Raw genomic sequence first — 12,304 nt, forward strand, 5'->3', positions numbered from 1 at the left:
GGACTTCCAGAAAAAGAAAATGTCCCTGATGAGACATCTGTCCCTGAAGAGACAAAAGTACATGAAAGCAAAGAAATCTCCATAAATTATGCATGTACAAATGAATTGTGGGATCGGAATGAAATAATCATTGATGATATGTTTGCATTTGCAGTAGCCACTGAAATCATCTTAAGTGATGATATTGAGCCCCGCTCTGTTGATGAATGCAAACAGAGACAAGATTGACCTAAGTGGAAAGATGCAATCCAGGCAGAATTAAATTCCTTGGAAAAACGGAATGTTTTTGGACCAGTAGTCCAAACCTCGCCTAGTGTAAACCCCGTGGGTTACAAATGGGTATTCACAAGGAAACGCAATGAGAAAAACGAGATCGCAAGATACAAAGCACGACTCGTTGCACAAGGTTTTTCTCAAAGACCTGGAATTGATTATGAGGAGACATACTCTCCTGTAATGGACGCAATTACGTTCCGTTACTTAATAAGTTTAGTGGTTTCAGAAAGACTTGACATGCGACTTATGGATGTCATCACTGCGTATCTATATGGAGAATTAGATACTGACATCTATATGAAAGTCCCAGAAGGACTTAAGTTGCCTGAAACAAGTAATAAACCACGAGGTATGCTCTCGATCAAATTAAGGCGATCATTGTATGGTCTGAAACAATCTGGACGAATGTGGTATAATCGTCTCAGTGAGTATTTGATCAAAGAAGGGTATATCAACAATGTTATTTGCCCTTGTGTGTTCATTAAGAAATCCAATTCTGGATTCGCTATAGTGGCAGTATATGTTGATGATATGAATCTAGTTGGGACTCCTGAAGAGCTCAATAAAACTGCTGAATATCTGAAAAGCGAATTTGAAATGAAAGACCTTGAAAAAACAAAATATTGTCTCGGTCTGCAGATCGAGCATTGTGCTAGTGGAATTTTGGTTCACCAATCAGCTTACATTGAAAAAATTCTGAAGCGATTTGGTATGGACAAGACTTATCCACTAAGCACGCCAATGGTTGTTCGTTCTTTGGACATTAAAAAAGATCCATTTCGTCCAAAAGAAGATGATGAGCTGGTCCTTGGTCCAGAAGTACCATATCTGAGTGCAGTAAGTGCTTTGTTGTATTTAGCACAATGTACTAGACCAGATATAGCTTTTTCAGTTAATTTGTTAGCAAGGTATAGCTCTGCTCCAACAATTTGCCATTGGAAGGGTATCAAAGATGTATTGCGATACCTTCGTGGGACAACAGACATGGGTCTCTTCTACTCAAAGAACTCCACAGATGACGAGGTCCTTGTTGGATATGCAGATGCTGGCTTCCTCTCTGATCCGCATAAAGCCCGCTCACAAACTGGATATGTGTTTAAGAATGGAGATACAGCAATCTCATGGCGCTCAACCAAGCAAACATTAGTTGCTACATCTTCAAATCATTCAGAAATACTTGCTTTACATGAAGCAAGTCGTGAATGTTCTTGGTTAAGATCAATGATCCATCATATCCGGAATTCATGTGGTCTAACTTCAAAGACAGACAATCCAACTGTCATCCATGAAGATAATGCAGCTTGTGTTGCCCAAATGAAGGAATGATTCATCAAGGGCGATAAGACTAAACACATATCTCCAAAGTTTTTCAGTGCTCATGAGCTTCAGAAGGCTAAAGTTATTGAAGTCAGACAAATCCGTTCAAATGAAAATCTGGCAGACTTGTTCACCAAATCTCTACCAAAGTGCACATTTCAGAAGTTAGTGCAAGGCATTGGATTACGTCGACTTACCAAACAGCTAAATTTGGAGAATGCGGAATCAGGGGGAGATACATATCAGGGGGAGCATCCCTGATACATGCTTGTTGTACTCTTTTTCCTTCGATTAGGATTTTTCCCACTGGGTTTTTCCTATCAAGGTTTTAACGAGGCAACATAAGCATACTTGACACTATATCAACGATCCAGGAAAAATTGTACTATTTTTCCTTCGCTATGGTTTTTTCCCACTGGGTTTTTCCAAGCAAGGTTTTAACGAGGCAACTCATGTTGATATGTGGGCATCCAAGGGGGAGTGTTGAAAAGTCTCATGGGCAATGAATGCCCACAATTTCATTTGTGAAAGTCTTCTGCATGGGCAAAGTTTTCAATGCCCATGCAAAGTGAAAGAGATTGTATAGTCAGACGAAGTTTCATAAATTTCAAGATGCATTAACTGCATCAGTTTGGAGTTGCTCTATAAATAGAGCACTCCGCATGTTTTCATAGAACAGAAAATATAAGAAGAAGAAAACAAGAGAGAAATATCAGTAACATCATCTATTCCTCTGTCTTTTATTTGTTATCCTTTTGTGCTATAAGTTTTAGTGTGTCATTTTACATCTACCTTGCACCTACTACTAAAAAGGTTATTCTCTCAAACTTTAACCCTTTTATAACAGTTTTCAGTTTTTTTTTTTTTTTTTGAAAATTAAAAACTAAAAAATTCTTTTTGTAACTATTTTTAGTTTTCAGTTGTTAAAAAAAAATTAAAATTGAAAATCAAAAGCGAAAATTCTATTTAGTTTTTAAAAATTTTAAACTGAAAACGAAATGATTATCAAATGGTCTCTTAATTTAAGAAGCATAAAATTGAAACTTGTGTGTAAAGAGAAGAGCACTATGCTCTAAAGAGAAGAACACCCCCAAAACTACATGGCAAGTAGGGGTAAACATGTGAACAGAAAAATCAGTGAACATAATCAAATCGAATAAGTCAATTTTGGCCTAGATTGGTTTTGTTTATTCTGTCGCATAGATATTTTATAGAATCTGAATCGTCACAAGGACGAAGATCTTAAAAGTCAAGCAGTGGAGAACCAAAATGTGTGTTTTTCAAAATAATGGCTCTTGTAATATCCATGAAATAGGTTTTATTTTTCAATATGAAATTATTGCTACTTGTTTAAAGCTTCCTTTTAAGCCACACTTTAAAGTTGAAAAAATGATTTATACAGTGAATTATTGTATGATCGATGTTTATTCTTACTCATATTCTATGTTTTTTTTTTTTCATTTTTCTGAAGTCTCTTTGGCACAAAGCTCTCGAGTTCAGAATCTTACTTTAGAAAACATCTCCATGCCAGTTACTTGGTCTAACTAAGGCCTGTCATGTTGTATCTTGTAGAATAGCCACTTTCAGAAACAAATCGATAGACAAATGGCAGAGGAAGACATGTGCTGCTGCTATTAAAAGCAAACTGCATGATTTTAATCAGGGACTAGGATTCTCTCCCCTCCTCTTTCCATCCCTTTTCATCTCCTCCTTTCATATTCTTTATGTTGTCTTTCTCTTTTTATAAAAAATTAATATAAGATGTTGACATGGCTTAACCGTGACCGTTCAAATAGGAGAAGAGAGAAAATAAGAAAAAAAAAAAAAGAGGAGAGAATCATACGACTTTAATCAGGTCTGGCTCTATAGTTGAACTTGTAACCATGCCTTTCCTTATGACGGACTTGTGCCATGCTTTGCTAGATATTCACAAAGAATTCATTTTCCTTTTTCCAGTTGCAGAATATTAGTGAACAAGTTGCTTCTTATGTGAGAGATCCAAGCAAAATGGTTAGGCAGGTCAGATGAGGAAATCAGCAGTTGTGTATTTGGCACTGTAAGATTTTAACTCTTACATCTAAATTGAAAAGAATGAAAATTTCACAGTTCCCAAGGTCTCACGTGCATGCTCATATACGAGGAATTTTTTAGTATGATCGGTACACGGGATGATACATTATGTGTCACTAAAAAGTTAATAACTTAAAAAATAAAATTTCTCACCGCTTTTATTAAAATATATAGTGTACCAGTTGTGTTCACATTACAATTAAAAAAATTTTCCTTAGATACAATTCATATTTTTAACATCAAGAGGGGTTTTTCTTAAGTTTTGTATGTTTAGTAATTTAAACATGACTAAACATGATTTATGGATGTGCAGGTTCCTGAGGGGGGACAACACTACACAGGGACAGGGACTGATTGCATGTACTTGTGGTTAACTATAATCCTATACTAATCTTAGGACCCATCTGTAAATTCGTTGGATTAAATGTCCCATGGAATTTTCATTTTTCCCATGTGCTATTTTAACTTCCAAATGAGGTACAAATTCATTGTTTGGGAGGTATAAATTCATTAATTGGGATGGATGCGGTTTATAATTAGTTTGATACTAGGTTTGAACATATTTTGGGTTGTTTGTGGTGTTTGCTTCATCTTTTTTTAAATGGCTCAAATGTGACTTGATGAATTTAAAATTTTATTGTTATAAGAAAAGATCATGTAGCCTGTGTTCGAGGACTATAAGTGTTTCAATACTATTCATGCGCCATTAGCTTTATTTAAAATGTTGATTTGTTTGCCACTTGGATGTGCAGCCTGTGAGGTCTGCTTTCGTTTTCCCTGATGCCGAAATAATTCCCGCCCCCCACCGCCCCAAAAAAAAAAAAACACTACCATGTGTAGAAGCATTTTTTTGTTTTACTTATTTATTGATGATGATACTCTACTAGTATCGCTAATGCTGGATGTATTTTATGCTATATTTGATGGCGTTGAACACATTTAAACTTCGGTATCTAGTTGCAAGGGGCTTTTAGATCTCAAGCGGTTAAGAGTGATTAGCTTTGAACTTGAAGTTTTGAAGGTAGAAAACATCTTGAGAGCAAGGAATGCAAAGATATATCTATACCAAGTCAAATTACAAACTCATGGTGGGCTTGTGGACGAGTGTCGCTTCTTTTTTTGGGAGATGGAGGACCAACCTACTAGAGCAAGCGCGAAAAAGAAGCCGACAGCTGTGAGGCGCACCTTCCAGCCTCTCAAGCTGCAGTTATTGTTAGCAACCCTCGTCTTTGGAATTGTGTCATCAGGTTCATTCTCTTGCCCTTCTTTGTCTGAAAAACATACAAATAATATAAAATTTATTGGAAACGTTTTTGAAATGAATACGAACACGGAAGTGTTTGGATGGAGTATAATTCAATGTAATACAACAACACAACATACTTGTGTCTTCTTCATCAGAGTCCATGATGAGGATCTCAATGTCGTCAATATCTTCTGTTACATAATTGCCAAGGAAGTATATTCCCGGTCTGCACTCCCACGTCTTCAAATCTCCACCGATAACAAATGGATAATTAGGATTTGATTTGGAGTTGTGTTGGGTACTCATCTTGTCTTGGTGCTCTTGCACAAGCTCGACACCAAACTCCTTTACCCAAAACACGTCACGTCGTCCGGTTATTACCGAAACCACCACTTCATCTCCACATTGTAATATTGCTTCATTCTCCATCTTCCAATGGCTCAACCATATCATATCTTCTCCGTCACCTGGAATTCCATAGAACTCTGGGGCAAAGATCCACTTCAGACCCTTACTCTTGTTTCTCACTTTGATCATTATTGGAGCAATTCTAGGTCCAGTAAAATCATTATTTGAATTTTCCTTTGCATAGGTAGCAAAGATGTTCAAGCCTCGAATTCTGTGACTAGCAAGTAGTAAAGGGACAATAAAAGATATCGAGGACTTGGTACTTTTATAGCTGAACCGGCCTGGAACATCATTCCCAACAAAAAACGTGCTGAATATACCACCTTGATACAGTCCCTATGTATTTGCCACAGTCATCACAACATTGCTCAGTCATTTGTTTCCCATTATATATGTAAGACTTATGAGAGAGAGAAAAAGAGGCGCACCTGGACGGGGACCTCTTTTGGATCCGTGTATATGTATGGATGATGCATTCGAACAGCTGGCATGGATTCCAAGTTGCACAAGCCCAAAAGTTTGATCATTTCCACATCAACTCTATCAATAGGCTCTAACTTGAATTTGTGCTGCCACTCAACTAGATTCCAGTTGTCACCAACAAATGCTTCATAGCATTGCCCAAGGGAATGATGAGTTATTTTTTTTAATGATTTGCATCTGCCTATAATTAGCCCTCGGTGTACTTTCGGCAACCCCACAAGCGATTCGAGCCTATCACAACCCCTGAAAGAGAGTTCATCGATCCTCTTTAAACCTTTGATGAAAACTGGCAGACTGCAAATTGGATTCTCATCTAAATGTAGTCTTCGCAAGTGGGATAAATTACTTAAATCCGTAGGAAGCACATCATCAGAAAGACTGCACCCCTTCAGACTTAACTCTACCACAGAGGATGGAAAAGAACTCAAGATAGCTGAACTTCTTTCTAGCCATAATTCACTTATTGGAATTCCATCTGTCTCAAGAACTTTCAGAGACTCCATCTTCTTCATCATCTCCACTGGAAACTCATCAAGATTTGAGCAACCAGATAAAATGAGTGTTTCAAGTGATTTAAGCATATACATGTTCTTCGGAAGCTTCCTAAGATTCTTGCAATCCTTCATATTCAAGTACACGAGTCTCCCCAGGTTTCCAATGGATTCATGAACATTCTTCACGCTTGTGCAATCTACAAGAATCAGTTCCTCTAGATTGGGGAAAAGTGAGAAGTCAATGGTTTCACCAAGGCCATGAGAATGGCTGACGTCAAGGATCTTCAACGATGGAAGAAACTGTGGAAACAGAAGGAAAAAAAAAATGAAAAGAAAATAGAACAATGAAATAAGTATCTAAGATAAGAAATTAGTCATTGAATTAAAGAAAATAAGGAAAATGAATTGAAATGCATAGAGTAACATACTTTTGTTCCTTTGCATACTTGTCTCAAGCTACTGTATTGCATTTCAAGAACAATTATGTTCTCCAAAGGAAAATCAATTGGTATAGAATCCAAAGGAAATTTAAGCCAACACAACCATCTTAATCCTGTAGGGAAATCTGCATAGCATCCATCCAGTCGTATATGACTAAGATGGAGTAGTTGTAAATTGCACATCCTTGCAAATGCATTGGTTTCCAAGACCATCTCATTTGTGTTTATTGGACTACTTGCAGCATGGTTACACATATCCAGGACAAGACCTTGGATTTTTTTTGTACCCTAAAGGAAAAAAAAGAGACATTAATTTGCGTAATTTTCACAAGAAGAAATACATATATAGACATAAAAGGCATGTTTCTCACATTCTTTTTCCTCAATACTTGGAAAGAATCCTTATGGCGCCATAATCTACTACGTTTCTCAAGCTCTTCTGATTCTTGTCGAACAATTTCTCTTCCCATAGCACGTATCATGTCATGCATTTTCACCTTGCCGTGTTTATCAAGTGTCACCAAGCATCTATCAATGAGATTTTGAATGCCAATGGTTGCATAGAAATCACATCCATCCAATATTCTAACAATGTAGCTTTTGTTCCTTCCTATTAGGAAACAAGCAATGTGGAGGAATAATTTCCGGTCATGGTCATCTTTTAAACTTTCATAGCTTATTCTTAGTTTATTCATGATTTCACCATCAGGAATAACTTTTAGCTTCTCCAATGCACTTTCCCATACACCTCTACTTTGCCCTGATAAAGAAGAACCCAAAAGTTTTAGAGCTAATGGAAGTCCGCCGGTATACTGCACTAGTTGTTTTGAGTGCTCCATGTATTCTTCTATGGGATGGTCCTGGCCAAAAGCATGCCAACTCAAAAGCTTTAATGAATCATTGTAATACAAAGTTTGAACTCTGTGCAACTCTGTAACTTGATCTGCCTTTAGCAACCTTTCACACCTAGTTGTTATTAGTATCTTACTTCCCGGATAAAACTGATCTTTCATCCTTAGGATTGCATCTAATTGGTCCATTTGGTCAACATCATCAAGAACAAGTAGAACTTTTCTAAAGCTTATGGCCCTTTCAATCTTAATTATTCCCTCACTAACACTGTGTATTTTCACTTCTTTGTCGTTCAAAATATCACAAAGAAGTTGCATTTGTATTTGAACTAAGCCATTTGGTCGATCTGCTGTTTCTTTGATATTTTCAATGAAACTACTTCCTTGAAAGCTTCTAAAGTTTGAATTGTAAACATGTTTTGCAATGGTTGTCTTCCCTATTCCAGACATGCCATACACAACAAATATACCAACATCACTTGATCCATCTTGTAACCACAAATTGATGCGTTCCTCTTGAGATTGAATTCCAATCAATTTTGGTTCAACACTCAATGGCGTGCGACTTAACTTGTCTCCTATCACTTTAACAATTTTTTTGATAAACTTTGACTCGTACCTAAGAATTTGCAAATAAAATGAAAAATGAATTGGAGAAATTAGATAATTAAAACATATGTTGATTGCCTTTGTTTAAATAAGAAAAAAAGAGGACTGCTGACAAAATTAAATTGAAAAAAAAAGAAGAAGAAAGGAATACAACGCATAATTTATACGAACTATAGACAAATGCATCACAAATCACATCCTAACTTTTTTCCACACCAACTTTCAAAAAAATTTAAGCAACTGGAAACCAGTAGCTTGATTTTGCAAACAAAATGAAAAAGGAATCGGGGAAATTAGATAATTAAAACATATGTTGATTGCCTTTGTTAAAATAAGGAAAAAAAAAAGAGGACTGCTGACAAAATTAAATTGAAAAAAGAAAAGCAAAAAGAAACTTTAACAAAAAGCTCTCACTACTGTTCACTTTAACGAAAAACCACTTTTTTACACTAAAAAGTCAATTCTGATACTATTCACTTTACCCTTTATTTTATCTTTATCGTTAAAACTCAAACCTTTTTCATTAGCTTTCCTAAAAAAAAGGAATACATCGCATAATTTATACGAACTATAGACAAATACAATACAGATCACATCCTAACTTTTTTGCACACCAGCTTTCAAAAATATTTAAGTAAAAAGAGGACTGCCGACAAAATTAAATTGAAAAAAAAAAGAAAAAAGAAATTTTAACAAAAAGCTCTCGGTACTGTTCACTTTAACGAAAAATCATATTTTTACAATAAAAAATCAATCTTGATACTATTCATTTTACCCTTTATTTTGTCCTTATCGTTAAAACTCAAACATTTTTCATTAGTTTTTCTAAGTCCTTATCGTTAAAACTCAAACATTTTTCATTAGTTTTTTTTTAAAAAGGAATATATCGCATAATTTATACGAACTATAGACAAATACATTACAAATCACATCCTAACTTTTTTGCTCACCAGAATTCAAAAATATTTAAGCAAAAAGAGGACTGCTGACAAAATTAAATTTAAAAAAAAAAAAAAAAAAACTTTAACAAAAAAACTCTCAAATCATTTTAATGAAAAATCACATTTTTACACTAAAAAATCAATCCTGATACTATTCATTTTACCCTTTATTTTGTCCTTATCGTTAAAACTCAAACATTTTTTTATTAGTTTTCCTAAAAAAAAATGGAATACATTGCATAATTTATACGAACTATAAACAAATACATTACAGATCACATCCTAACTTTTTTCCACACCAGCTTTCAAAAATATTTAAGCAACTGGAAACCAGTAGATTAACATGGAAAATGACTAATCCTTGAGTTGAGTAGAGTGTGATTTCTTTAAGTTTACCTAAATTGAGATTATTATTCGCTACTGAGATTGAATTAATAAATATACAAAAATCTAGGTCACTACGGATCATACATCAAATTGACCCAAGAAAGAGAAGAGAAATGAAGATAATGAAAGTTACCCATCAGCTTGATTTTGTAAGACCATGCCTGCTAGATCTGCAATCTCTGCAAGTGCCTTCCTCCATCCCTCCACCTTTTCCAACGACTGATTTTTCTGGCTTCTAGCAAATGCTTTTCCAACACTTCCTGTCTGCTTCCTCACGTGGGACGGATCGACATCGTAGAAGACTGGTAAAACTACATGGTCCGAGGTGGTCCGCTTGCGTTCAAGGATCAGCACAAGCTCATCAAGACACCAACTGGATGACGCGTAATCTTTCGAAAACACGACAACAGAAGTTCGTGACTGCTGGATCGCTTTCCGCAGTCCTGGCTTTATATCTTCTCCTCTCTCAAGTTCGTCGTCGTCTCTGAACGTAAGAAATCCTGCGTTGTTCAAGGCTGTGTAGAGGTGGTCGGTAAAAGTCTTGCGAGTTTCTTCACCTCTGAAGCTCAAGAACACGTCATAGCGATAACCCCGAAAAGTGTTGGAATCAGAGGAGGTTCCTGGAGATGTTCTCACAAGAGCCATTGATGTGGATCGATGTTCAAACAAAAAAACTGGTGTTTGCTAGGTACAATGCAAATGTCTGTGAGCAGGGGAAATATGTAATTGGATCATTTCCATCTACTTCCAGAAAAATCTACAAACAATACTATAAAATGGGCCGTTCCCATCCATTGACCCAAAAAGCATTTCTTTAAGTCATGGTCGGCCGCTAATGGCAGACATGAAAAGAAAAAGAAAAGATTACTTCTTATTTTATGTGTGATTTTATAAATAACAATTATATTGATCGTTGCTCATCTTTTTGTGATAAAATGCATTTCTAATTGCACAAACATCTTTTGTGATAAAATAAAACACATTTTGATCGTTGCTCAATGCTTATTTGTCGTTCTTGAATTGTTGAAATCATTTCTACCAATCAACCCACCAACTAGTGTTTCCAATATCACCATATCGAAGGTTTATATATTCAACTACAAGATTGATTGTCTTAGAGATGATGTTGTAGACATCGAAATTTCAGTAAAACAAATGTTCACCAATGCATTAAAGTTTTGACGTGTCAAGGCATACATGGCATACGCCACGTGTTGTACAAATTGTACACATGGCGTGTGACTCAACAAAATAGGAAGAAATACCCTTGAAGGATTAAACAAGTTTTTCTTCTCATTTTGGGCAATGACAAGGCAAGTACATTTCAATCCATTGAGGATCAAAACAAGTTTTTCTTCTCATGTTGGGCAATGACAAGGCAAGCACACTTCAATCCATTACGGATCAAAGCAAGTTTTTCTCATTTGGGCAATGACAAAGCATACACATTTCAAGTTTAAAATGGTGTTAAGTGGGAAATTAGGCCATAAGTTACACCACTTCAAGTTTAAAATGGTATTAAGTGGGAAATTAGGCCATAAGTTACACCACTTCAATTTCAATATTGCATTAAGTGGGAAAATTAGGCAATGGTGCTTGGAAAGGAAAAAAATATTTTTGTGGTGGTGATTCATTCTCAAAGCCTATAAATAGGCTTCTCCATCAAGGTATCAAGCATCAAGGAATTCACAAATACATTTCTCTACTCCAAAATTAGAAGAGGAATTCCCCAAATCCTTGAAGCTTTGAAACTCCAAAGCTTCCAACCATTATTCAAGATCAAGCCCCAACGGCCCTTGAAGAAAGCGTTCATCATTCATCATCCGTTCATCCTAAGCTCAAGCCCCAACGGCTCTTTGGATCAACAACCTCAACAAATCCACACATCCAATCGTTCTTCAAGATTAAGCCCAAAAGCCCTTGAAGATCCGCTCATCCATCAACCTTCAAGATCAAGCCCAAAAGCCCTTGAAGAAATCCACACAACCATTATTCAAGATCAAGCCCCAACGGCCCTTGAAGAAAGCGTTCATCATTCATCATCCGTTCATCCTAAGCTCAAGCCCCAACGGCCCTTTGGATCAACAACCTCAACAAATCCACACATCCAATCGTTCTTCAAGATTAAGCCCAAAAGCCCTTGAAGATCCGCTCATCCATCAACCTTCAAGATCAAGCCCAAAAGCCCTTGAAGAAATCCACACAACCATTATTCAAGATCAAGCCCCGACGGCCCTTGAAGAAAGTGTTCATCCGTTCATCAACTGTTCATCCTTAGATCAAGCCCCGACGGCCCTTTGGATCAACAACTCATCCACAAACCTACACCCTACGAAGATAGAATCAGAGGACCAAATTTGAGAGAGATCGTAACCCCAAAATCATTAAACACAAAATATTATTTTGTACACGTTATTCCTGTTTCTTGTTTCAAGGAATTTTTTCGTGTTCACAGATGTGGTTATGAGACAAAATTTAAAACTTGATATAACCACATAATAATGTGGCACTTGTAATGTTCAGTTAGTTTCATAACGAAAGTTTGAAAAAACTTGAATCTTGGTACATGTATGGTTGAACTTAAGGTGATTGATCGAATTGTTGTGTAGTTAAAGGCTTGTTGTATAGTAACGAAATTCGGCAAGTTGTGTCTATATCCTCGGAGTAGGAATATTGGTTTCTCATTATACGAAATATAATTTACAACGTAAGAAACAAGGGAAGTTGGGAGCATTTTGCTCCCTTCCGGCAGTAGACATAATGGTTTTTTATTTTTTATTTT

The 12,304-nt window shown here is 36.2% G+C and overlaps 1 protein-coding gene across 1 annotated transcript; it reads right to left on the reverse strand.

Annotated features, from left to right (window-relative positions):
* Positions 1-4,640: 4,640 nt before the first annotated feature.
* On the reverse strand, positions 4,641-10,461 carry LOC108865770 (disease resistance protein RUN1-like). The gene is made up of 6 exons (XM_048588336.1): positions 9,656-10,461; positions 7,106-8,204; positions 6,723-7,022; positions 5,746-6,594; positions 5,047-5,653; positions 4,641-4,934 (listed from the first exon to the last, which is right to left on the reverse strand). The coding sequence occupies exons 1-6, from the start codon at positions 10,165-10,167 to the stop codon at positions 4,747-4,749; spliced, it is 3,555 nt and encodes a 1,184-aa protein (XP_048444293.1). The 5' UTR covers positions 10,168-10,461; the 3' UTR covers positions 4,641-4,746.
* Between the last annotated feature and the right edge of the window lie 1,843 nt (positions 10,462-12,304).

The sequence above is a fragment of a genome, unplaced genomic scaffold, assembly GCF_019419815.1.
Source record: "Pyrus x bretschneideri cultivar Hongxiangsu unplaced genomic scaffold, Pyrus_bretschneideri_v1 Contig28, whole genome shotgun sequence".
Lineage (NCBI taxonomy): Eukaryota > Viridiplantae > Streptophyta > Magnoliopsida > Rosales > Rosaceae > Pyrus > Pyrus x bretschneideri.

Coding starts and splice junctions, on each gene's coding strand:
- LOC108865770 (XM_048588336.1), bottom strand. CDS start 10,167: ATGGCTCTTGTGAGAACATCTCCAGGAACCTCCTCTGATTCCAACACT. Junction 8,205..9,655: donor TTACAAAATCAAGCTGATGG/GTAACTTTCATT, acceptor GCAAATTCTTAG/GTACGAGTCAAAGTTTATCA. Junction 4,935..5,046: donor CTCTGATGAAGAAGACACAA/GTATGTTGTGTT, acceptor TATGTTTTTCAG/ACAAAGAAGGGCAAGAGAAT.